The sequence below is a fragment of the Balaenoptera ricei genome, chromosome X (assembly GCF_028023285.1).
Source record: "Balaenoptera ricei isolate mBalRic1 chromosome X, mBalRic1.hap2, whole genome shotgun sequence".
Taxonomy (NCBI): domain Eukaryota; kingdom Metazoa; phylum Chordata; class Mammalia; order Artiodactyla; family Balaenopteridae; genus Balaenoptera; species Balaenoptera ricei.
The window spans coordinates 37659015-37686834 of record NC_082660.1 but is presented as its reverse complement, the minus strand read 5'-3'; the positions used below and the strand labels follow the sequence as shown (position 1 = coordinate 37686834).

General features: G+C 38.5%; 1 protein-coding gene across 4 annotated transcripts in view; it reads left to right on the top strand.

Annotated features, from left to right (window-relative positions):
- Nucleotides 1-27820, top strand: part of MED14 (mediator complex subunit 14) — a 73363-nt gene that overhangs the window by 20222 nt on the left and 25321 nt on the right. For all 4 annotated transcript variants that reach the window (XM_059910190.1, XM_059910188.1, XM_059910187.1 and 1 more), the window contains exons 11-16: nucleotides 10854-10979; nucleotides 12822-12900; nucleotides 16224-16383; nucleotides 19852-20046; nucleotides 20436-20570; nucleotides 22969-23045. In XM_059910190.1, the coding sequence (XP_059766173.1) occupies nucleotides 10854-10979; nucleotides 12822-12900; nucleotides 16224-16383; nucleotides 19852-20046; nucleotides 20436-20570; nucleotides 22969-23045 (772 nt within the window). The remainder of the gene's footprint in view (nucleotides 1-10853; nucleotides 10980-12821; nucleotides 12901-16223; nucleotides 16384-19851; nucleotides 20047-20435; nucleotides 20571-22968; nucleotides 23046-27820) is intronic.

Below are 27820 nucleotides of genomic sequence, written 5' to 3'. Positions count from 1 at the left end.
AATATTCCATTGTATATATGTGCCACATCTTCTTTATCCATTTATCCGATGATGGACACTTAGGTTGCTTCCATGTCCTGGCTATTGTAAATAGAGCTGCAATGAACATTTTGGTACATGACTCCTTTTGAATTATGGTTTTCTCAGGGTATATGCCCAGTAGTGGGATTGCTGGGTCGTATGGTAGTTCTATTTTTAGTTTTTTAAGGAACCTACATACTGTTCTCCATAGTGGCTGTATCAATTTACATTCCCACCAACAGTGCAAGAGTGTTCCCTTTTCTCCACACCCTCTCCAGCATTTATTGTTTCTAGATTTTTTGATGATGGCCATTGTGACCGGTGTGAGATGATATCTCATTGTAGTTTTGATTTGCATTTCTCTAATGATTAATGATGTTGAGCATTCTTTCATGTGTCTGTTGGCAGTCTGTATATCTTCTTTGGAGAAATGTCTATTTAGGTCTTCTGCCCATTTTTGGATTGGGTTGTTTGTTTTTTTGTTTTTGAGCTGCATGAGCTGCTTGTAAATCTTGGAGATTAATCCTTTGTCAGTTGCTTCATTTGCAAATATTTTCTCCCATTCTGAGGGTTGTCTTTTCGTCTTGTTTATGGTTTCCTTTGCTGTGCAAAAAGTTTTAAGTTTCATTAGGTCCTGTTTGTTTATTTTTGTTTTTATTTCCATTTCTCTAGGAGCTGGGTCAAAAAGGATCTTGCTGTGATTTATGTCATAGAGTGTTCTGCCTATGTTTTCCTCTAAGAGTTTTATAGTGTCTGGCCTTACATTTAGGTCTTTAATCCATTTTGAGTTTATTTTTGTGTATGGTGTTAGGGAGTGTTCTAATTTCATACTTTTACATGTACCTGTCCAGTTTTCCCAGCACCACTTATTGAAGAGGCTGTCTTTTCTCCACTGTACATGCTTGCCTCCTTTATCAAAGATAAGGTGACCATATGTGCATGGGGTTATCTCTGGGCTTTCTATCCTGTTCCATTGATCTATATTTCTGTTTTTGTGCCAGTACCAAACTGTCTTGATTACTGTAGCTTTGTAGTATAGTCTGAAGTCAGGGCGCCTGATTCCTCCAGCTCCATTTTTCGTTCTCAAGATTGCTTTGGCTATTCGGGGTCTTTTGTGTTTCCATACAAATTGTGAAATTTCTTGTTCTCGTTCTGTGAGAAATGCCAGTGGTAGTTTGATAGGGATTGCATTGAATCTGTAGATTGCTTTGGGTAGTAGAGTCATTTTCACAATGTTGATTCTCCCAATCCAAGAACATGGTATATCTCTCCATCTATTTGTATCATCTTTAATTTCTTTCATCAGTGTCTTATAATTTTCTGCATACAGGTCTTTTGTCTCCTTAGGTAGGTTTATTCCTAGATATTTTATTCCTTTATTGCAATGGTAAATGGGAGTGTTTTCTTAATTTCACTTTCAGATTTTTCATCATTAGTGTATAGGAATGCAAGAGATTTCTGTGCATTAATTTTGTATCCTGCTACTTTACCAAATTCATTGATTAGCTCTAGGAGTTTTCTGGTAGCATCTTTAGGATTCTCTATGTATAGTATCATGTCATCTGCAAACAGTGACAGCTTTACTTCTTCTTTTCTGATTTGGATTCCTTTTATTTCTTTTTCTTCTCTGATTGCTGTGGCTAAAACTTCCAAAACTATGTTGAATAATAGTGGTGAGAGTGGGCAACCTTGTCTTGTTCCTGATCTTAGTGGAAATGGTTTCAGTTTTTCACCATTGAGGACGATGTTGGCTGTGGGTTTGTCATATATGGCCTTTATTATGTTGAGGAAAGTTCCCTCTATGCCTACTTTCTGCAGGGCTTTTATCATAAATGGGTGTTGAATTTTGTCGAAAGCTTTCTCTGCATCTATTGAGACGATCATATGGTTTTTCTCCTTCAATTTGTTAATATGGTGTATCATGTTGCTTGATTTACGTATATTGAAGAATCCTTGCATTCCTGCAATAAGCCTCACTTGATCATGGTGTATGATCCTTTTAATGTGCTGTTGGATTCTGTTTGCTAGTATTTTGTTGAGGATTTTTGCATCTGTGTTCATCGTGATATTGGCCTGTAGTTTTCTTTCTTTGTGACATCTTTGTCTGGTTTTGGTATCAGGGTGATGGTGGCCTCGTAGAATGAGTTGGGGAGTGTTCCTCCCTCTGCAATAGTTTGGAAGAGTTTGAGAAGGATAGGTGTTAGCTCTTCTCTAAGTGTTTGATAGAATTCGCCTGTGAAGCCATGTGGTCCTGGGCTTTTGGTTGTTGGAAGATTTTTAATCACAGTTTCAATTTCAGTGCTTGTGATTGGTCTGTTCATATTTTCTATTTCTTCCTGGTTCAGTCTCAGCAGGTTGTGCATTTCTAAGAATTTGTCCATTTCTTCCAGGTTGTCCATTTTATTGGCATAGAGTTGCTTGTAGTAATCTCTCATGATCATTTGTATTTCTGCAGTGTCAGTTGTTACTTCTCCTTTTTCATTTCTAATTCTATTGATTTGAGTCTTTTACCTTTTTTTCTTGATGAGTCTGGCTAATGGTTTATCAATTTGGTTTATCTTCTCAAAGAACCAGCTTTTAGTTTTATTGATCTTTGCTATCATTTCCTTCATTTCTTTTTCATTTATTTCTGATCTGATCTTTATGATTTCTTTCCTTCTGCTAACTTTGGGGTTTTTTTGTTCTTCTTTCTCTAATTGCTTTAGGTGCAAGGTTAGGTTGTTTATTTGAGATGTTTCCTGTTTCTTGAGGTAGGCTTGTATTGCTATAAACTTCCCTCTTAGAACTGCTTTTGCTGCATCCCATAGGTTTTGGCTCATCGTGTCTCCATTGTCATTTGTATCTAGGTATTTTTTGATTTCCCCTTTGATTTCTTCAGTGATCACTTCGTTATTAAGTAGTGTATTGTTTAGCCTCCATGTGTTTGTATTTTTTACAGATCTTTTTCTGTAATTGATATCTAGTCTCATAGCATTGTGGTCGGAAAAGATACTTGATACGATTTCAATTTTCTTAAACTTACCAAGGCTTGATTTGTGACCCAAGATATGATCTATCCTGGAGAATGTTCCATGAGCACTTGAGAAAAATGTGTATTCTGTTGTTTTTGGGTGAAATGTCCTATAAATATCAATTAAGTCCATCTTGTTTAACGTATCATTTAAAGCTTGTGTTTCCTTACTTATTTTCATTTTGGATGATCTGTCCATTGGTGAAAGTGGGGTGTTAAAGTCCCCTACTATGATTGTGTTACTGTCAATTTCCCCTTTTATGGCTGTTAGTATTTGCCTTATGTATTGAGGTGCTCCTATGTTGGGTGCATAAATATTTACAATTGTTATACCTTCTTCTTGGATCGATCCCTTGATCATTATGTAGTGTCCTTCTTTGTCTCTTGTAATAGTCTTTATTTTAAAGTCTATTTTGTCTGATATGAGAATTGCTACTCCAGCTTTCTTTTGATTTCCATTTGCATGGAATATCTTTTTCCATCCCCTCACTTTCAGTCTGTATGTGTCCCTAGGTCTGAAGTGGGTCTCTTGTAGACAGCATATATACGGGTCTTGTTTTTGTATCCATTCAGCCAGCCTGTGTCTTTTGGTGGGAGCATTTAATCCATTTACATTTAAGGTAATTATCGATATGTATGTTCCTATTCCCATTTTCTTAAATGTTTTGGGTTTGTTATTGTAGGTGTTTTCCTTCTCTTGTGTTTCTTGCCTAGAGAAGTTCCTTTAGCATTTGTTGTAAAGCTGGTTTGGTGGTGCTGAACTCTCTCAGCTTTTGCTTGTCTGTAAAGGTTTTAATTTCTCCATCAAATCTGAATGAGATCCTTGCTGGGTAGAGTAATCTTGGTTGTAGGTTTTTCTCCTTCATCACTTTAAATATGTCCTGCCACTCCCTTCTGGCTTGCAGAGTTTCTGCTGAAAGATCAGCTGTTAACCTTATGGGGATTCCCTTGTGTGTTATTTGTTGTTTTTCCCTTGCTGCTTTTAATATGTTTTCTTTATATTTAGTTTTTGATAGTTTGATTAATATGTGTCTTGGTGTGTTTCTCCTTGGATTTATCCTGTATGGGACTCTCTGTGCTTCCAGGACTTGATTAACTATTTCCTTTCCCATATTAGGGAAGTTTTCAACTATAATCTCTTCAAATATTTCCTCAGTCCCTTTCTTTTTCTCTTCTTCTTCTGGGACCCCTATAATTCGAATGTTGGTGCGTTTAATGTTGTCCCAGAGGTCTCTGAGACTGTCCTCAGTTCTTTTCATTCTTTTTTCTTTATTCTGCTCTGCAGTAGTTATTTCCACTATTTTATTTTCCAGGTCACTTATCCGTTCTTCTGCCTCAGTTATTCTGCTATTGATCCCTTCTAGAGTATTTTTAATTTCATTTATTGTGTTGTTCATTGTTGCTTGTTTCCTCTTTAGTTCTTCTAGGTCCTTGTTAAATGTTTCTTGCATTTTGTCTATGCTGTTTCCAAGATTTTGGATCATCTTTATTATCAGTATTCTGAATTCTTTTTCAGGTAGACTGCCTATTTCCTCTTCATTTGTTAGGTCTGGTGTGTTTTTACCTTGGTCCTTCATCTGCTGTGTGTTTTTCTGTCTTCTCATTTTGCTTATCTTACTGTGTTTGGGGTCTCCTTTTCGCAGGCTGCAGCTTCGTAGTTCCCGTTGTTTTTGGTGTCTGTCCCCAGTGGCTAAGGTTGGTTCAGTGGGTTGTGTAGGCTTCCTGGTGGAGGGGACTAGTGCCTGTGTTCTGGTGGATAAGGCTGGATCTTGTCTTTCTGGTGGGCAGGTCCACGTCTGGTGGTGTGTTTTGGGGTGTCTGTGGCCTTATTATGATTTTAGGCAGCCTCTGTGCTAATGGGTGGGGCTGTGTTCCTGTCTTGCTAGTTGTTTGGCATAGGGTGTCCAGCACTATAGCTTGCTGGTCGTTGAGTGAAGCTGGGTCGTGGCGTTGAGATGGAGATCTCTGGGAGATTTTCGCCATTTGGTATTATGTGGAGCTGGGAGGTCTCTTGTGGACCAGTGTCCTGAAGTTGGCTCTCCCACCTCAGAGGCACAGCCGTGATGCCTGGCTGGAGCACCAAGAGCCTGTCATCCACACGGCTCAGGATAAAAGGGAGAAAAAAGAGAAAGAAAGAAAGAAGAAGATAAAATAAAAGAAAAGAAAAGAAAGTAAGATAAAATAAAGTTATTAAAATATATAAAAAATAATTATTAAGAAAAAAAATTTTTTTAAGGAAAAATAAAAACGGACGGACAGAACACTAGGACAAATGGTGAAAGCAAAGTTATACAGACAAAATCTCACACAGAAGCATACACATAACCCACTCACAAAAAGAGGAAAAGGGGAAAAAATAAAATATCTTGCTCCCAAAGTCCACCTCCTCAATTTGGTATGATTCGTTGTCTATTCAGGTATTCCACAGGTGCAGGGTACATCAAGTTGATTGTGGAGCTTTAATCCACTGCTTCTGAGGCTGCTGGGAGAAATTTCCCTTTCTCTTCTTTGTTCGCACAGCTCCTGGGATTCAGCTTTGGATTTGGACCCGCCTCTGTGTGTAGGTCACCTGAGGGTGTCCGTTCTTTGCTCAGACAAGACGGGGTTAAAGCAGCGGCTGATTAAGGGTCTCTGGCTCACTCAGACCGGGGGGAGGGAGGGGTACGGATGCGGGGCGAGCCTGCGGCGGCAGAGGCCGGCGTGACGTTGCACCAGCCTGAGGCGCGCCGTGCTTTCTCCCGGGGAAGTTGTCCCTGGATCACGGGACCCTGGCAGTGGCGGGCTGCACAGGCTCCCGGGAGGGGAGGTGTGGAGAGTGACCTGTGCTTGCACACAGGCTTCTTGGTGGCGGCAGCAGCAGCCTTAGCGTCTCAGGCCCGTCTTTGGGGTCCGTGCTGATAGCCGCGGCTCGTGCCCATCTCTGGAGCTCATTTAGGCGGCGCTCTGAATCCCCTCTCCTCGCGCACCAGGAAACAAAGAGGCAAGAAAAAGTCTCTGGCCTCTTCGACAGCTCCAGACCTTTTCCCGGACTCCCTCCCGGCTAGCTGTGGTGCACTCGCCCCCTTTGGGCTGTGTTCACGCCGCCAACCCCAGTCCTCTCCCTGCGATCCGACCGAAGCCCGAGCCTCAGCTCCCAGCCCCCGCCCGCCCCGGCGGGTGAGCAGACAAGCCTCTCAGGCTGGTGAGTGCTGCTCGGGGCCGAGCCTCTGTGCGGGAATCTCTCCGCTTTGCCCTCCGCACCCCTGTGGTGGCTGCGCTCTCCTCCGTGGCTCCAAAGCTCCCCCCCTACGCCACCTGCAGTCTCTGCCCGTGAAGGGGCTTCCTAGTGTGTGGAAACCTTTCCTCCTTCACAGCTCCCTCCCACTGGTGCGGGTCCCGTCCCTATTCTTTTGTCTCTATTTTTTCTTTTTTCTTTTGCCCTGCCCAGGTACGTGGGGAGTTTCTTGCCTTTTTGGAGATCTGACGTCTTCTGCCAGCGTTCAGTGGGTGTTCTGTAGGAGCAGTTCCACGTGTAGATGTATTTCTGATGTATCTGTGGGGAGGAAGGTGATCTCCGCATCTTACTCTTCCGCCATCTTCTCCCGGTTTATGATCTTTTGATAGGCTCTGGTTTACTTTAGTATCATCTGTAAACAAGTCTTAGTAAGTAAAAAAAAAAACTCAGTATGATTGCCTGGGGGATATTTAAATTACTTTGAAAAATGGACTGAACGTGTGTTTACCTAGGAATAGTTTTGCGTGTTCATGTAAGTTGTGAAGATTTTTCTTTAGCAGCATTTTGTAGAGATGTCACTGCTTGAGTAGCCAGAAGATGTGGGTTCACCTGCTCTTCTGCTCTTGAACAAGTCACTTAAATTCTTTGGGCCCCGTTCTCCTCATATGTAATTTGAGGATGTTAGTCCAGCTCTTCCTGGATCTCTTACTGTAGTGGGAGTGTGCTGCAGTAGTGGTTTTCAAGCCCTACCAGTCTGTTGAGTCCTCGGTGTTAGAGAAAGGTGCTTTGGAGACTGTTTTGAAGGAGAGGGAGGTTCCTGCATGTGGGGTTTGGCCCCTCAGCCCTGCTTTCATCAGAACAATTCTGCAAACAAGGACTGCTGTAGGAAAAGGTCTGCTGACCCACCATTTTAGGACATATGCTTTAACTGGTTTTTTAAATTCACGTTCATGCATTTATACTCTATGTAGTCTTACTTGATCTCTTTTGTGATGGGAAAGCATGCTTTAGTCAGATCCTTTGCTGGGACCAGGGACCATAGTCTGTTCTGCGAACCCCTTAGTGCAATTACCCTTAATTAGATGGCTTTTCTTCCAACTCCTCACTAGAATAAGCCGAGGAAATGAGTAGCTCGGAAGAATGGAGCATTTCAAGGAAGGGCTAGGGGAGTGCACAGATAGCAGGTTTTAGACAGCCCAGGGGGCAGTGTGTGGTTTCTTGAGGGTGGGAGACGGGGGGTGGGAATGTCTCGGGGAGGGTAGGCAAGACTCTGGGAGAGAAACTTTAAAAAGGCAGTTCAAGGCACTAAAGGTAATTTGCTCTGCGGCCCCTTCTCAGCATCACCTGACTCTAGGAAGCCAGGGTGCTCTCCCTCGGGTTGTGCTCTGTCAGTGCCAGATTTGGGGTCTCGAGGTCAGTTCAGAAGCTGTGAACCACACACAGCCATTCCTAATTGGGCTTAGTTACTTCTCTTCAGTCTTCCCACTTTATATTATTGTCTATTGGTACTTTCCTCATCTTGTCCTCAGTAAATAGATAGGGAGAAATGAAAGAGGAGATTTGTATATATTCCTGCTGCAGGAAGAAGTGTGCAGCGCAGTCATTTTGCAGGGCCTTTAATTCTCCCTTCATAAGTTTCTCCATTCTGGATACACTCCATTAAAACCTGTTGCCTTTAAATGCTTAAGGCCTTATATATTTTATTTTCTGTAAAGAAAAATACGGACATCGGCAGCCATAAAATATGTTCAGAGATGTACATCAAAGTATTTTCTATCACACTCTATGACATAAATCACAGCAAGATCCTTTTTGACCCAGCTTCTAGAGAAATGGAAATAAAAACAAAAATAAACAAATGGGACCTAATGAAACTTAAAAGCTTTTGCACAGCAAAGGAAACCATGAACAAGACCAAAAGACAACCCTCAGAATGGGAGAAAATGTTTGCAAATGAAGCAACTGACAAAGGATTAATCTCCAAGATTTACAAGCAGCTCATGCAGCTCAATAACAAAAAAACAAACAACCCAATTCAAAATTGGGCAGAAGACCTAAACAGACATTTCTGCAAAGAAGATATACAGATTGCCAACAAACACATGAAAGAATGCTCAACATCATTAATCATTAGAGAAATGCAAATCAAAACTACAATGAGATATCATCTCACACCGGTCACAATGGCCATCATCAAAAAATCTAGAAACAATAAATGCTGGAGAGGGTGTGGAGAAAAGGGAACCCTCTTGCACTGTTGGTGGGAATGTAAATTGATACAGCCACTATGGAGAACAGTATGGAGGTTCCTTAAAAAACTAAAAACAGAACTACCATATGACCCAGCAATCTCACTACTGGGCATATACCCTGAGAAAACCATAATTCAAAAAGAGTCATGTACCAAAATGTTCATTGCAGCTCTATTTACAATAGCCAGGACATGGAAGCAACCTAAGTGTCCATCATCAGATGAATGGATAAAGAAGATGTGGCACATATATACAATGGAATATTACTCAGCCATAAAAAGAAGCGAAATGGAGTTATTTGTAGTGAGGTGGATGGAGTTAGAGTCTGTCCTACAGAGTGAAGTAAGTCAGAAAGAGAAAAACAAATACAGTATGCTAACACATATATATGGAGTCTAAGGAAAAAAAAAAAAAAAGGTCATGAAGAACCTAGTGGCAAGACGGGAATAAAGACACAGACCTACTAGAGAATGGACTTGAGGATATGGGGAGGGGGAAGGGTAAGCTGTGACAATGTGAGAGAGTGGCACGGACATATATTCAGTACCAAATATAAAATAGGTAGCTAGTGGGAAGCAACCGCATAGCACAGGGAGATCAGCTCAGTGCTTTGTGACCACCTAGAGGGGTGGGAGGGAGGGAGTTGCAAGAGGGAAGAGATATGGGAACATATGTATATGTATAACTGATTCACTTTGTTATAAAGCAGAAACTAACACACCATTGTAAAGTAATTATACTCCAATAAAGATGTTAAAAAAAAGAAAAGTATTTTCTATCTTTTGGACTGTGTTCTCTATATTCTTCTCTGATGCCCTATCTTTTCAAAAATATTTAAGTTTGTTAATTAGATTGAAATTATAGTTGTCATCCCAATTGTCAGAATTAGTTTTACTCCGTTGCTACACTTTAAAAATAGTTTTGTTTTAAAGAATACATTCCTATCCCATTAAGAATTAAGACAATACAGATATATTTTAAAAATCAGCAACTCTGCTTCAAATCTCTAAGCACTTTTTTAATTTGTCACACTGGTCTGAATGATAGAATATTGTAAAAGAAATTCCCGTTTGTGCCTTTTTGGTCCTGTTTTTTTGTTTGTTTGTTTTAGATGAGTTATGCTGGACCTGCATGTTAAAGATTTGTATGCAAATATGTTAGATATACTTGAAAGCAGTTTGTTTTCCTCTGATTAAATATGTTTCCTGCAATCTTTTTTTGATTTATTATTTTGTTTGTATAGACAGTACCAATGGCAACATCACCTATTTTAATTGTTGCAAATTTATAACAAGAGGTTTTGGTTTGTTTCTTTGGTACATAAAGAAATACAGAAAATGTACATTTTTGAGCACTTTGCTTTCTAAAGCACCTTTACAAGCTTGTTATTGCTTCTTCCTGAACCCATGGCGTGGACAGGAAGATGTCATTGTCCTTGTTTAACAAAGCACAGAGAAGTCACACCTGGAGAAGGGCCGGGCCTACGTTACCACTCTCCTCACTGCCTGCCTTTCTTCTGCAGTGTAGCTTTAAAGAACTGTGGTAACCAGAAGAGCATATTCCTTTTGCAGGTCATCAATCTGATGAGCACATGGTGTGCGTTCAGTTAGCACATGGTGTGCTTTCAGGGCTTTGCTCCTTTACTGGATTGTGTTATACCAACTTGTGAGATTAAGGGGAAAGTTAATCAGGCCTGGTGGAAATACTGTGAAACTCTAGAAACAGTATATTGGCAGCTTTGGGAGTTTGTGTTTAGCAGTTGCCTCTGTTCTTATTTCATCTGTGACTTGAAAATGAGGTACGTAAATAACTTGAAAAAATCTTTTCCTTTATAATCAATAATGTTTAATAGCGTTCAGAGGTTTTTTTTAAATACATGGGCCCTAATTGCCAGAAACACCTCTCTTTGTGAAGAATGGCATTAAAAATATTTAGGCCATAAATGAAGTTTATTCTATTTACCAAACAGTATTTTTTTCCCATTATATCAGAAAGAAAATCCTTCAAATTAGCTTATTAGTCATTACTGAGTGAAAGTAAAACTAGAACTCAGCTCACTGATAAGGTTAAATTTTCACGGGCTATTTTAACCTTTTTAACGGAATCTTGGAGGGTTTTTTTCTTTGCTGTAGTATTTGAGATGGGTGTGTTTGTTTCATGTCACCTTGTAGATTACATTCTTCTTTTGAGCTACTAAGTGACATAATATTACTAACCCAGTTTAGCAAAATTATGTTTTTCCTGTAACATTCAGGATCATTCAGTAGTTGGTTTGTTTCTACTCCCTGAGAAATATATGTATTTTTTTGGGGGGGGATATTCAAATAGAAATATAACTTAATTCTTAACTGTTCAGCTTCCATAGAGACTGCACTTCCAGCTCTTGTTGTTCCCATCTTGGAGCCCTGTGGTAATTCGGAGTGTCTACACATTTTTGTAGATTTGCATTCTGGAATGTTCCAGGTGATGCTTTATGGACTTGGTAAGTTACTAAATGATAGACTCACTCAGTGTAAAGAAAAATATTTTTAACAAAAGCAGAATAAAAATTTTTTGCCATTAGGTATTGGGAGGGGTGGTATAAACAGTGTATAGAAAGTAGATATGGAAGGAATAACTCTGGCTGATGTCTATTCCTTGGGGCCCATTTTAACTCTCTTGTACCAGAAGTTAAACTTCCCAGTATGAAGTACATTCATGTTGTTTCTCTTATATAAAAGTAATAATATTGATGGCTGATCTTTTTTTAGATTAACTATTTTACCACTAATAGTTGGGTGTCATGGAGAAGACTACAATCTAATGTCATTCACGGCTGAAGAACAGATTTATGACAGTATAAACATCTCAGATGACTCAGGGTACAGAATCCTGTAGGAAAGGATTTTTTTTCTGGCTTAAACACAGTAGAAATTGAAGTTTGATTTCTAGCATGTTCTGTTACCAAGTTGGTGTTCTGAAATGATGAAATACTAGGAACTTAGTGTTTTTGTATTGCTGATGGAACAGTGTTCTTGAATATATTAGCACATTTGCCATTTGAAATTAATATTAAGCTAGATAGATTGATGAAAATAAAAGGCTTTCTGGTTATATTGTATGGCTATGTCGTATGGCTATAAAGGTAGATTTTTCTATGAACGGCTCATGGAAAACTGGCCTCATGACTTTGAATCACATCACATTTATGATGGCTAAATGATAAGTGACACATTAGGAAATTGTTGTTTGCTCTTCAAAACTTTATTTAACTGTTTTCTTGATGATTAACACAGTACATACTCATAAGTAGAAAAACTAAACAAGTAAAAATGAGAGAAGCAAAAAAATAGTTGCCTGTTGGTAATCATTGTTTTTAGGAGATATATGCTTGTCTTAGGTCAGGCTGCCATAACAGAGAACCACAGAGTGGGTGGCTTAAACAACAGAAACTTATTTTCTCACAGTTTTGGAGGTTTAAACTATGAGATAAGGTTGCCACCATGGTCAAGTTATGGTGAGAGCTCTCTTCCTGGCTTATAGTCATCAGCCTTCATGCTGTATCCTCACATGGCAGGAAGAGAGAGAGAGCAAGCTCTCTGGTGTCTGTTTATAAGGGCACTAATCTTATATGAGGGCCCACCCTCATGACCTTATCTAAACCTAATTATCTCCCAAAGGCTCCACCTCTAAACACTATCACATTAGGAGTTAGGGCTTCAACATATGAATTTGGGGGGATGCAGTTCAATCCATAGCAATGCTCTTCTAATATTTTCTATACTTTTTTCTTTAGTTGAACTCATTTTATATTTTGCTTTTTGCTCAACATTCTATTATTAGCATTTTCTAGTGTCATTAAAAATTCTAAGTGACATTTAGCAAGCTAATCTTCAGCCAACAGCTCGTGCTTATGCCAGAGATCATTTGTGTTTAATAAATAAACATTTTAATGGAGTTTAATAGTTTTTATAATTTTTAAGGTTCTAAGTCTAGTAATACTATGAGTTTTAAATACATACAAATTAATAATATTAACTAACTAGACTAAGAGTTTTGGTAAATAAACTATAGGCAAAGAATTAATTCGTGTTGTTTGCTACTTGTTCTTCCTGCTAATGTACATTTGCTATTAATTATCTTAACTATAACTCTCCCTAAATGTTAAAGAGGGAAAACAAATTAGGTTAATTTATGCCTCATGATGCGCTTCGTTTAGTTTTTCTCTGACTCAAAAATAACACTACTTTCTGCCTAAAACAGTAATTTTCATTTAAATTTTGGGCTACCTGGATATCTTGTGTCTCATGTAAGCAATTAATTAATGAAGTGCTTTATACTATAGACCAGGCCACACTGGATGACATGGAGAAGTCTGTGAATGATGATATGAAACGGATCATTCCTTGGATTCAGCAACTTAAGTAAGCTTATTTATTTAGCTCAAAACTAAAAATGGAAACTTCTTTTGACAAGATATATTTTCTTCTCCATCATTACTCTTGATCACCCACTATCCTTAATGTTTATGACATGAAACTTGAGTACCTTTTGGTACTTAGAATCTAAATTTTCTTGGAATAGGTCCAAGATGGCAGTGCTTTGTATCAAATTCCCCTCTAGAGCAAATATAGGTATGAAGGTCATGACACTCAGCTTTGATTCCTTTCCACATTTTCTCTTGTGCAAGCACTCTACCAAACACTTACACAATGAATTTTATTGTATCTAGTGTTCTTTGCAATAGAGTCTTATTTGCTCTTATCTGGGATAATCTTCATGGTATGACTCTACCAGCTGACACTTTCAGAGTAGTCATTTCTGCTTCTCTAATACTGTCATTCAGTTTGTCTCAGAATCCTTTGAATGCTTCAGACTGTTAAACTAAATAAAATTGAAAATGGAGCTAGAGATAATTCTGTGAGGTTTCATTACCACCCTGGTACACAAAGGTACCATTATGGCAACTCTAACAGACTCTTTTTAAATCGATAAAACAGAATTCCAAGGGATAAAAATAAATATCAGAGATTAAAACCAAACTGGCAAATGGCAGGGTGGGGGAGTGGGGGTGTGGGGCCAGACTGTTCAGTGGGATTTAAATACTTAAGTCTTGATAATTCACATCTTGCATAACTTACGGTTTTGGGCAGTTCCAGCTAGTAGAAATATAACCTAAAACCAGAAAGTCAAGTCCCAAAAGCTTTAAACTTATCAAATGTGTATCTGTACTTAAACTCACATTATTTATAGGAAAGGTCCCCTGGTTGTCACTTAACAGTGGTGCTTCTCAGATGATCTTTGGTGAATGACCAGTTTATCACTAATCTATCATGGGACGTTAATTTTTTTGAAATAAGTTTATTGAAATATAATTTACATATCATAAAATTCAGCTGTTTTAAGTGTACAATTCAGTGACTTGTAGTAAATTTACTGAGTTTTGCAACAATAACCACAATCCAGTTTTAGAACAATTAGAACATTTCCGTTGCCTCAGAAAGATGCTCATTTACAGTTAATCCCCATTCCCAGCCTCAGCCCCAGGCAACTATGAATCTTCTTTCTGTTTTTGTAGATTTTTCTTTTCTGGACATTTCATATAAATGGAATCATAAAATATGTGGTCTTCTGTGACTGGCTTCTTTCATTTAGCATAATGTTTCGGGATTCATCCATGTTGAAGCATGTACCAGTACTCCATTCCTTTTCGTGGCTAACTAACATTCCATTGTATGGCTAGGCCACATTTTATTCATCCATTCATCAGTTGATGGACATTTGGATTGTTTCCACTTTTTTGGCTCTTATGAATAATGCAGCTGTGAGTATTCATGTGCAAATGTATGGCTGGACTTCTCATTCCACTAGGAATGGAATTACTGGATCATACAGTAAATTTAAGTTTTTAAAGAAGTTTCCATACTAGTTTCCAAAGTAGTTGTGCCATTTTACAGTCACATCAGCAGTGTATGAGGGTTTCCATTTCTCTACATCCTTGTCAGTGCTCGTTACTGTCTTTGACAGTGGCCATCCTAGTGAGTGGGATAGGTATCTGACTGTGGTTTTTACTTACATTTTCCAGGGACTAATGGTGTTGGGCATCTGTTCATGTGATTACTTTTTTTATAGCATGCAATGAAAACAAATTCTAGAAAAAAGAATTGAAAAAGCATGTTCAAAATATAAGCCCCAATTTTTTTATTAGAGTGAACAGACATAAAATTGCATTTCAATACATAAAATCAGAACAAAAAATATAAGAAAAAAATTCAAAATCTATGTTTTTCATTGAAAGTGAACATATACAGACAAGATACTCTTCACTCAAATTTTTTGTTCTGCAAAGTCATAACAAAAAAGTTGAGTGAAATAGCAATCCCATATATGCTTTGAAAGAATATCTTGTACTTATTATTCACATATTTATAATTTATATATATTACATTTGTAATAGATTTAGAATTTTTAATGTGGCAAATGAGCTTGTTTCTGGTTTGTTGTAATTTATCTAATCTAGGTTGGATTGATGATGATGAAAATCACAGGAGATAATGTGTATCTTAAATGTTTCCATGTTTTTTTTTTAAAATAACATACATAGTAGAGATACCAGTCTCACAAAGGTATGTTGATGAGAGTGGAAGTAGAGATCTGAAAGCAGTTTTTGCAAGTTCAGAATATTGGTTTTTAACTGTCATCCAAAATGAGGCAAGTATTGATGTATTTTAAAAATTTATTTTCATTCTTTTATTAATAGTCAGTTCTAGCAATTTATCCTGTGAAGCTGTAGTTAAATTTCTTTTTCAGGGTGAAAAAGCAGTTTCCAGATTCTATACATTTTTGGGGTAATAGTTGACAAAATGCCCGTAAAATATTATATATTAAACATGGTTTTACTGCACATGACTAGTACACATTTTGTATCCCATGTGGCTCACCACAGAAATGCAACAGCACCCAAACTGGTCTGTACCCTGTTATGCAAGGCAAGCCTACTGATCATGAGCTTGGATGTTGTGGCACTGTTATGTTGCTATGAAAAGCTTCTAAATTTGTATTCTTATTTTTTGAGTTGTCTCATTGTGGATCAGTGAGAGTTTGTGTACCAATCATTTTATCCCTTTTTCACGTATTATATGGTATCCTAGCCTCAAGGATAGATAAAAGGAATAAGAGGAGTACTGTAGTAGAAGCATCAAAGTGAAATCTGGTGGCTTAACTGAGAGAGAGGGGAAGAAGGTAAGCAGCACTTACTGGCACCTGCTAGGCATACCCATCACTTTATATGCACAGTATAAAAACTGGGACTGAATATCTCCAGTGATACCAGAAAAATGAGATTCTTTTATACTTATTGTTTGTTGTTCTATTTTGTTTTATAAACACTTCAGGCTTTTTATAAAAGATGTTGATTAGTTTGTGCTGTCTTATAAACCATAGGAAATCTTTCATCTCCTATAATAAACTGATACAGTATCTCAGCCTTAATACTAGTTAATTCTACCTTATTAATTAAAAACCATTCACACTGGAGTTTAAACTCCTTAAACTAGAACTAGAACTAACAGTCCAGTACAAAACTAGAGAAATGATTCATCATTATGGTCATGTGTCCTTTTACTAGTTCAGTTAAATTTCATATTAATTGGTTTCTTAGTGGTCTTTAATAATCTATTTATAAATCAGTAGCACACAGTTAATCAGAAAAGTCTATGATTTTGTGATTTGGATTATCTCTTTTAAGGTTTTGGCTTGGACAACAGCGTTGCAGACAATCTATAAAACACTTGCCTACAATAAGCAGTGAAACATTGCAGCTGTCCAATTATTCAACCCATCCTATTGGAAACCTTTCTAAGAATAAGCTGTTCATTAAACTTACCCGTCTTCCACAGTACTACATTGTAAGTATGCAAAGGGGTGATTTGGGTGATCGAGTTCAGTAATTCTATTAGTATCTTGAATAATTTATTGTTTGGTTTAATTTGCAAATGTATTTTATTGGATATTTGAATTTTGTATAGTGATTCTCAACCCAGGAGAGGGGAGAGATGGTAGGGATGAGGGAGAGAGGAAAATCATGTCTGTAAGAAATTATATAATGATTAGGCAGGGTTGGTGAATATAAGGTATGCCCCTATCCCTCACCCTAGGATCTCTCCTGTAGTGAGGCCTAGTTTCTGCTTGGAATGAGGCATCTCTGTGTAAGAAAAAATTTGAAAGCAACTACTGTGAAGGTTTGGAGATGTTTTGGTGTCAGATAAACTTGTTTGGTTTTAATCAAATGTTAACTTGCATAACGCTGCCTTTTAAATACGGCTGACTAAAGTAGCTTTATTTTCTCATCCTTAATTGATTGAAGACATATATATCCATTTTATTGATTGCATGTACCTTTCAGTACACAGTAAAATCCTCATTCCTTTTACACTCTAGATGTTTTCTAGTAGTTTCTTTGAGATCATTGAATTGGTTAAAATTTGCAAGAGTTTGAAATATGGACTCATATATTTTATAAATATATTTCCTGCTTGTAGAAATTTTTGTGTACACCAAGTAGATACTTTTAGATAAGATTCTAAGGTGTTTGAAACAACTTAATTCAGGATTGTTGGTTGAAGGTAATGGGAGTGAATTTTTTTTAAGGTTTTAAGCTGTACTTTTAAAAGATACTGTCATAAAAAGGTACCCTGTGTAGCCTGATATATCTTAAGTTAGGGTTACTTATGTCGATGAATAAGTCTGTCATGGATGTGAAGTTCACTTTTTTCTGAATTCTAAAACACCAGCTGTGGAACTAGATCTGGCACGTGACAGAACATTGTTGTTTCAGTTCTCCGTGAGCTGCCCGGTCTACATATGAAATGACATACATAATAATCAAACCTATGAACACACAAAGATCTTTTGTACCCAGCCACACACAAAATAAAATGGTTATAATTTATTACTTTCTGACCTTATTTAGTATCAACAAAAAGCCAGGCTTTAAGTTTCAGTGACTAGTGATTTACTATAAAGCAATAATTTGTTTCACATGGTTTAGACCAAAACTGAATGTATACTACTCTTCATCCTTCATCTTTCTCACTTAGGGATGATACATTCATAGTAGTGGGAAAAACTACCATGGACATTAAGAACAGAGGAAAGTCTTACTGCCTTTAAATGTCTTTCTGCTATTTTACTTTCGCCAGCTTTATTGAGATATAATTTATATACAGTAAAAATTCAGACGTTTTAGTGTCTGAAGTTTAATAAATGCATACAGTTTTGTAACTGCCATCACCCCCCAGAACTGCCTCATGCTCCCCTCTATAATCAGACCCTCCCCCCACTCTCATCTAGTGACCATGGACCTGTTTTCTGTCTGTAGTTTTGCCTTTCAGTTTAGTTTCTTTCACTCAGCATAATGCCTTTGATTTTCATCCATATCGTTGTATATATGATAGTTCATTCTTTTTATTGCTGAGTAGTGTTGCATGGTATGGATGTATCACAGTTTGTTTAACCAGCCTCTCATTGAAGGCCATCTGGGTTGTTTCCAGTTTGGGGCAATTGTGAATAAAGCCGCTATAAGCCTTTGCATATAGATTTTTTTGTGAACATAAGTTTTCTTTTGGATAAGTAACTAAAAGTGGGATTGTTGGGTCATACGCTAAGTGTATGCTTAGCTTTATAAGAAACTGCCAAACTGTTTTCCAAAGTGGCCAGACCATCTTGCATTCCTGCCAGCAATACATGAGAGTTCTAGTTGCCCTGCAATTCTTGCCAGCACTTGGTATTGTGATTTTTAAAAAAATGTTAGCTATTCGGGACTTCCCTGGTGGCTCAGTGGTTAAGAATCCGCCTGGTTAAGAATCCGCCTGCCAATGCAGGGGACACAGGTTCGAGCCCTGGTCTGGGAGGATCCCACATGCTGCGGAGTAACTAAGCCTGTGTGCCACAACTACTGAGCCTGCACTCTAGAGCCCGCGAGCCACAACTACTGAGCCTGTGTGCCACAACTACTGGAGCCCATGCTCCACAACACGAGAAGCCACCGCAATGAGAAGCTCGCACACCACAACAAAGAGAAGCCCCCGCTCGCCACAACGAGAGAAAGCCCACGTGCAGCAACGAAGACCCAATGCAGCCAAAAATAAATAAATACATAACTTAATAATAAAAAAAACCATAAACCACAACAGTAATTTCTTAAAATAAAAATGTTAGCCATTCTGATAGACGTGTAGTGGTATCTTATTGTAGTCTTGATTTATGCTGCCCTGATGGCTGATGATGTTGAATATCATTTCATGTGCTGATTTGCCATCCGTATATCTTTAGTGAAGTTCCATTTTACTTTTAATCCTTCCATTTCCTCAGGGGCCTCAGCGTTGATGCTTATGTGTTGACCAAACAATTTCCTGAAGAGAGTGTGTGGGGAGGAGGGGGTGGAGAGAAGGGAGGAGGGGGTGGAGAGAAGGGAGGCAGGAACAGAGACATAAAAGTGTGTGTTGGTCAAGAGCCTTGTCCAATGGCATTCATGTCTCTCACTTCTTAAAGTATTTAGGGGACTTTTCTTAAATTGTAGGTAGACCTTGAAAATAGTAAGCTGTTATAGTGAGTAAGAGCAAGGTCTCTGGATCCAGACTTCTAGGATCAAAACGTTTCACTTCTCAGCTCTGAGACCTTGGGCAATTAACCTAATTTTTTTGTGCCTCAGTTTCTTTATCAGAAAAATGAAGATAAGAATCCCTACTTCATAGAGTTTTTAGGAGGATTAAATGTGTTAACATCCGTCAAGTACTTAGGACAGTACGTGGCACATAGTAAGTTCTATGTCAGTGGTAACTACTGTTGATGTTATCCTCACAGTGACTGTATATTTCAGTTGAAAAATCAAGGTTTATTTTTATATGCTTCCAAGTATGAGAGGTAGTTGTCATTTTTCCTCTGCCGTAAGAGTGGAATTCTTAGGCTGTTTCATTGGTTAAGAGAGACAGCAGGGCAATTTAAAATAGATACCATTCTAGAAAATCTAGCAGACCCGCTGGACTTAAGCAGAAAATGTTTTCAATTTATAAGCTAAGGTATGAATTCAAGAACACCTAATGCCGATGGTCTAAATGTTCCATTTGCTCTAGTTTATGGTTGCATTTACTTTTATCATTGTTCTTTAGCCTGATCTATTTTTTTAGAAAACAGATTACATATTTAATTGCAGTGCTTTTTTTTTTTTGAGATCATGACTGATTTGTCCTTGTTTAAAGAAAAAAGACATCCACATTAGGTATATAATTCTGAGCCCTACTTGATATAAGGAGGAAAATATCCAACACTTATCAGTTATGTCTCTGAGTCTCATTTCTGATTTGGGGCCTTTTTAGGTTGTGGAGATGTTGGAGGTTCCCAGTAAACCCACACAGCTGTCATACAAGTACTACTTCATGTCTGTGAATGCTGCAGATCGTGAAGACAGCCCTGTCATGGCCCTCCTGCTGCAGCAGTTCAAGGAAAACATCCAGGAATTAGTTTATCGTACAAAAAACGGGAAACAGCCTAGAAGCAGTACCAAGCGCAAGGTATGATCACATACAGAAATGAACACAGGGTTTGCGTGTATTAACTTTGCTGTGCTCTTTAACCATTTTTAAATGGGAAAGAATTTGGTATGGTTTTTAAGAGACTGAACAGCAATAAGGTTTAGGTAACAAATGTCTACATATTCTTGAAAATGTTTCTCTCTTAATTAATAATTATATACCATTTTCCACAAGACAGCTTGTTAAATACATAATATTTACTACTAAATTTCCAGCGTTTAGGTCAATATTTGCTCAGTAAATATTTGTTGAATGAATTAACATTTGTTTTGGTTAACCTTGACTTTTGTTATAGTAGTACAACTGCCTTAACTAATTGCATCACATGTACTTTTTTTACCCACTTGCGTTCTTTACTTAAATTCTAGTTGTCTGATGATCTGTGTCCAGTAGAACCCAAGAAAACCAAACGATCAGGAGAAATGTGTGCCTTCAATAAAGTTCTAGCTCACTTTGTCGCTATGTGTGATACAAATATGCCATTTGTAGGACTTCGGTTGGAGGTAATTTGGGGTACTCTGAGTAATTTTTAAATGCCTTGCTAAAGCTACATGAATTCCATTAGGAGAACCAGATGGTTGTGATCTTGTATATTTTGGGAGGGGTGGGGTTGAAATCACAGCATCTCGTGGTATACATGTAAAACATGACTTAAATTATTTCATCTCTCTGGTTCCAAATTGTGGGCCTTCTGTTCTTTGTGGAAATGGAAAGTAAATTCTTCCTAGTTTAAAAAAAAACAAAAGGACAACTTTTGAGAATTAACATCTTACTTTTGTACCTCTTAGAAGCATGATTTACCCTTTTAGAGATGGTTAGTTGATAAAGGGGTGACTCATTTTTCAGTGGGTGAAGCTGTACATATTGCTTACTAATAAAATTGGGTTCCTTTCTGAGAAGCAGGTCAGAAAGAATATTAAACTAAATTTTTACTTTTTTCCCATGGAAGAAGCAGTAGACTTATGCAGAGTTAGTGTCTTTCAAGAGTACACAATTGTGATATCCAGCATGATCCCCAATCATGAAAGTAAAGGGAGGTAACAGAACCTGCATTTTTGTATTTCCAAAAAGGGCTTTGGCCAAGGATTGGCAGCCCTTAAAAGTAATACATCAAAACCTTAATTATTTCCCTCTAGTTTAAAGTTTTACTTTCTGTAAGACTCCTCCCCTCTGTAAATTATTGGGAATGAAGAAGAGACCTAGAAACATGGAAGTGGATTATTTCAGTTGGGCTGATGATGATAGTCTTGGGAAGACTTGTTGAAAACATTTTGATGCTTTAGAGCAGGAATCAGCAGACTTTTTCTATAAAGGGCCAGATGGTAAATATTTTAGGCCTTTGTGGGTCACAGTCTTTTATTACAGCTTTTCAAATCTGCTGTTGTAGTGTGAGCCAGCCATAGTTGATATTTAAACAAATGAGTGTGGCTATGTTCCAGCAAAACTTTATTTACCAAAACAGGCAGTGGCTGGATTTGGCCCACGAGCTGTTGTATGCCAACCGCTGCTTTATAGGGCTTTGGGATCTGAAGGCCGAGAATAAGGTGTGAAATTGTGAGGAGCAGCAGTAGCCCAGAAAATCCAAGCCCAGAAATAGGCTAAAGTAGATACTTATGTCCACGATGTCCCAGCTCCTAGAACTGTGAGTTTGACAGATGTCCTCTTGTCTGGGAACTGGCCAAAGCTCCAAAACTGTGCAGTGTCCGTGCTTCTATCTACTTAACTGTGTTGTTGGGCTTTTTCATCGTGCCATGTGGATTGGTTACATGAATGTCATTCAGTTACTCCCTTGCAGTGGGAAGGGAGGCTACACGATGCCCAGGGACAGTGTAATGCCTCATTCATCGTCTGCTGTCTTCCCCATTACCCACAGGCTAGAAGTCGCAAAAACTTGTGTCTTCATAGTGTCCCTATAGACACCTGTAGACATATGGCCTCTGTCCCCCTTCTCTGTGCTCCTATACCTGTTGCACACATAGGCCATGTAACATTCTGTAGTAGTCTACTGAACTCAGTCAAGCTGTTAAAAACTTAACTTTTTCTTCTCTCAGTGAAAAAGACATGTTAAAGGTAAAAGCAAGCACATTTTCTGCTTAAGGTAATTTATATTGAAATGTGAGTAACTAAATCTAATCTTACCAGGAATGTTTATATTTCTGATCCATAGAAGAGAAGCAGTGTTTTTGAGCCCTCCCACACTTTGCTTCCTTTTGAATCTGGACCCCTACTGCCTATTTGGTCAGCAGCTATTTTCCTAAACCTCTGGTCTTCCCAGGCCCAAAGAGCAGGGCTCAGTGAAATGCTTAGGGCTGCCTTAAATCCTTTCTGGAACAAGGTGGGTATAAATAAATAAATAGTCTGTCAGAGAAGACCTGGGAATATGTGCTGAAGGCAAGCATTTCTTTGCTAGATCAGATGACTTCCTGGCATACCCAAATAACCTGTAGTTCCACTGATAGGGCCTCAGGCACTATCCCTGCATTTATCTTTTTAACTCATTTACTGAGTCCTCCAATTGGGAATGATATCTCACTGGGTAAATGCATAAAGTGGAAATCTTTTCTTCTTGGGTTTCACGGAGGAAATAGTTGTTAAAAATAAAAATGTATTCCAGAAAAGTTATAAACTGAAAAATATTGTTTGTGATTAAAAATGAGATGTGGCTATGACTCGAACTTTGTTTTCAAACAAACATAATTGAATCACACAAGAAAACCAGTCTTATTTGGTCTCCCAGGAAATCGGATGATGGGGGCACAATGTTCATGCCTAATATGTTGTCACTTTGGGACAGAGTGACCCTAGTACAGATGCCACGAGAATAGAGACAGTAGTACTTAGAAAAGGTAGTTTCCTTTGTAAAATTGGTGGTCTGACATAACTGTGCTTTTCTCTTTTCAGCTGTCCAATCTGGAGATTCCACATCAAGGAGTGCAAATGGAAGGTGATGGCTTCAGTCACGCGATTCGCTTATTGAAGTAAGTCCCGGTCATGTGTCTGACTTGGTGCCACACGCTGCAGCCACATTGCCAGTGCTGCACCTCTCCTTCCGTGAGTCAGCATAAAGCAGAGTTCAGAACCTGCGGATGTCACAGATTTCTGCATGGAATTACTGCAGTCTGGGGGAGCATTCTCTTTCACCTGCCAAGTGGAGATCCAGCAGCACTTGGTATTTTAGGATGTCTTTCCTCTGGCTTATCTTTCATTCTTTCAACAGGTGTTTACTGAGTGTGAGTATGTGTCAGCCTTGAATTCTGATAGGGCCCTTCAGGATGCTGTGGGTTCACATAGCAGGGGGATCTGGGCCAGTTCAGAAGTCAGGAAGGGTATCCCTGAGGAAGTACCAGTTGTACCTAGACTGAAGGAGAGGTGAGAATTAGCCAGAGGAAAGGGAGCTAGAGTGGGAGTGGGCATCCCTAACCGGAAGGAATAACTGCTAAAATGAAGGCTTAAAGGGAAGAGAAAGCTCGGCATCCTGGAACTGAAGGAAGTTGGGTGTGGCAGGAGTTAGGAGAGATGAGCCTAGAGACGTAAGCAGGAAGGGGTCAGATCCTGTAAGGCCTTTGTAAGTGTCCTTAAGGAATGTAGACTTTACCACAATGGCAGTAAGAAGCCATCAGATGATTTTAAGCAGAAACTGACATCATTAGATAGGTGTTTTTGAAAGCTCACCCTGATAGGGGAATAAGACTGAAGTAGCAAAACTAGTTGCTGAAATGGTTCACACCAGAGTTCTTGGTAGCTTGGACCAGAGAAAGTTCCATAAGGACTTAGGGGATGAAATCTTAAGGGGTTGGTGATTAGATTGATGTCGGAGGTGAGAAAGAGGAGAAGGTGGCAAAGATAACTCTTAGTTTTATCTCGGGCAAATGATGGATGACAGTGATGTTTTCCGAGACGGGACTGAAGATGTGAGTTTGAAGGGGCTTTGCTAAGTTTGAGGTGCCTAGACATCCCTTTGGGCAGGCAGGGGTGTGTCTCAAGCCCAGGTGACTGGTCTGGGCAGGAGAAGTAAATGAGTCAGTACCAAGGTGAAAGTAATTGAGCTGGGATAGTAACTTAGATCACCAGGAAAGAGCACGCAGAGGGAGATGGGCAGAGGGCTTCGTTCTAAACGGATAGAGGACAAGGGGGCCAAAGGATGCTTAGAGGGAAAACTAAGGCAGCGTGTGTGATTTATAAGGTGACCAGGATGGACTTGCAAAGCTAGAATGCCATTTAAGAGATCAGCCTTTTTAGCGCACAAAGCAGTTTTCTTTTTTGGGCATTTGTATTGTTTATTAGACGTTGCTTAATAATATAAATCATAGAAGCAATTTTTATTTATTGAATTCCTGTCTGCCAAGACGTGGCGGCTCTGCAATTTGAGCCAGCGGGGCTTTAATTTTTGTTACTTGGGAATCAATTTGCCCTGCGGAAGATGGGAAGGACTTGCAGATAGCGTGCACTCCACCCATGTGTCATGGTGCTCACGTTAGATAAAGAGTTGAAGAACTAGAATAGCTGCCCTGCCTGGTTACCTTAATGCCATCTCCACAAAAAGCTTTCTGGGGAGAGAGCTGGTCTTAGAATAGACATCAAAAGGAAAATGTAAAACTTTTAATTAATTTGCCTTTGGTTTTATATTACTTCTGCCTAAAGTATAGGATTTTTTTCTGTTTACTCGTTTTGACAACTGTAGATTAATAGATGATGATAACGTTTGTGTTCTATTCTCTTAGTTATATTTTTCATGTTTTGCAAGAATCTTAAAATATCTTGCTCTCGGCATTTTTACAAAAGAAATTTCAGTCCCCTTTATTCTTGAACTCAAGAGAATTCATTATAGTCCTTACCTGGAGAAGAAGCACTTCATATTTTTTAATCTTCATTTTACAATAATTTTTGAGAAAGTCTTTACTATATCCTGGCTATTGTTTTCTTTATTTAAAACTTAAAAGGAAAGTATATAGAATGGATAAAGAGATCTGTTTTGTACAAGCTGTCCATTATCGGGGGTATCTTCTTCATAGAAATGAAGAAGGAAAAAATAATAAATGTCTAAATATGATTTTATTAAATTAAAATCTGGCATAGATCTAATTATAATTAGTAAGTAATTGCTCTAATATATTTCATCTTCAGAAACTCTTCTTTTAAGCATTTAGTCCTAGGTATATTCTTATTAAATGGGAGCATGACTTCAAAGCTTTAAAATTGAGCACATTTTTCTCCTCTTTGCTAAAAAATATGTTCTGTTCTTGTTCAACTTATCTCCTTGAAAATCTGCTGAGCAGGCCTCCTTGCTGTATCTCTGAAAATATCATGGTAAACACCTTAGACTGCTCTGGTTCATGGGCCTGTTGCCTTGTGCAAACTCAAGAGCCTTGATCCCACCGCACAGATGACACAGTCTCGAGAGCAGCATGCTCGCAGTGCCTTGTTTTGAGCTCTTAAGCAAACTTTCCACCCTCTCCTGAACTAACATTACAGTAATGGGCAGTGGTGCTGGTCCTCCAGCCACGCCCACAAGGTTTTTTCATCTCGTGATTCGTTTGCCTCTGGTAGCTTATGCAAGTAATGCAGAGGCCCAGCTCTTTTTGCAAGTTGTGTGACTCGGCTTGTCAGTTATGCGACTGAGTCCTTCTGCATATGCACGTGCAATCTATATAAAATCCACCCCACTTTCCTTGTAGGTGCAATTGTGCTGCTTTTACTAGCACTTTGAGTGATCCTCCTCCCCACTTTTGCACCGCCGGGACATAACGTGGTTACTGATGTTTGTAAAATCCCTCAGAACGAAACTGACACACAGCACATGATGGCCGAGAAGGAGCACTGCTGACACACATCTGCCCTAGAAGACCAAAGCTTACTTTCTAAATTTGTTCAGTACCCAGAATTACAGGAGAAAAATCAGTCAGGAGTAGCTGTTTAGATCAAAACACTTTTTTGAAATGATAGAAATTTTCAGATATGTTAAATCCATTGTCCGGGAAACATCTTCCTCGGTTCTTAATTTTTGGCGAATATATTGAATAATAGTATTTTGTGTTTGTAACGATTTTGTCAGGTTTCCTTTTGGGGGAACCTGGTTTTTTTTTTTTTTCCACCTCACATGATCATGCAGGGAGGATTAAAGTTATTGTTATTTCTCTCTGTTACATGTATAACCTTAAAAGCAAGTAGATATTTTGCAGGTTCCTTGAAATAAAGCCAATTATATCGGTATCACAGATTAAGAAAGTGACATAGAATGCATTTTCAGGGTCGTGTTGCCCCTGAGAACATAAATTGGAAGGAGTCTTACTTAATTCTTACTTCAAAACATGCTGACTTCTATGTGTTCATTTTCTAACCAGATGGATTTCATGAAATACCTATTTTATGTGAAAGAAAGATAATGTACTGCATTTATATTTTCAAAATCAGGATTTTAAAAATCTATCTGAATTGGCTGCTTTATAACTACTGTGGGTTAGAGGTACATTTTGAGGGGTAAGGGCAGGCAAAAGTCTTCAGTATACCCGAAGTTGAAAGCATATGTGCAATGTATGCCATTTCTATAATAACTACCCCAAATAAGGTTGGACAGAATCTTCTTGGTAGTGAGTGATAACAAGTATGTAGTATGAAATACTAACTTTTGAAAAAACTTGAAAACCTGTACATTTAAAACAAGCTGTGGTGGAATTTTTAATTAACTGAGAAAATTTCAGTACATTAATTCTATTTTTATGCAACCTGGATAGCTTTCTTTCCCCCTACAGATTTTATTTTTTACCATGTACAATCTCTGTCTCTTTTTTTCTCTCTTAAATTGTTTATTCTAGGTCAGTGGTTCTCAACCTCAGGGCAGTGTTCCCTGCCAGGGAACATTGAGCAATGTTTGGAGATATTTTTGGTTCTCATTAACTGAGATGAAGGGGTGGGAGGTGCTACTGGCAGCTGGTAGGTAGAGGCCAGGGCTGCACAGGATAGCCCTCCACAGCAAAGAATTCTGCAGCCCAGGATGTCAGTATTGCCGACACTGAGAAACCCTGTTCTAGGTGTTATATCTGAATGAGAGGCCTGAACCAAAATGCCATATTTCTAGTTATATTTGTTGTTTTTTGCTTAGATTTTGATAATTATTATACCAAGTCTGATCATTAACTCACCTTCCCTGTGAGTTAAAGGATAACGTGTAATTAAATATTATCTCATTATTTCATCCATTACTGAAAAAACAGCCAAAATATATTACCTCATAATGTTTTATGACAAATAAGATAGTTCATAAAGCTGCAAGAGATGGGTATTTTAAGACACCGAAGCTAATACATTCCTCTTGTATATGTGGTATATATAAGTGACAGTATGTATGTTAAATGAGTTGATACATGTGTAGCTCCATCACAATGAGTTACCTCTACAGAGGAGGAGGGGAGAAGGCGGGGGGAGATAACGAACCTGAAATTTTGTCATGGCAGTCAGTGATCAAGACTTGGTTTTACTGCAAGGAGAAACTAACATATATGAATACCTGCTGTATCAGCCACCATAAGTACTTTATATATACGTTTTGTCATGTTTTAAAATCAGTGACCCATAAGGTAATTACTTATCTCCATTTTATAGTTGCGAAACTGCAATTCAGAGAGGTTGAATGTGGCTGAGTCAGAATTAGAATGCAGGTCCCTTACTCCAAAGCCCTTGTTCTTTTCACTGTGTCATCCTGACTTCAAAGAGTGGTCTTACAAATAGTTTGTTCTCCTTAGCTTTTCCTTGAGGA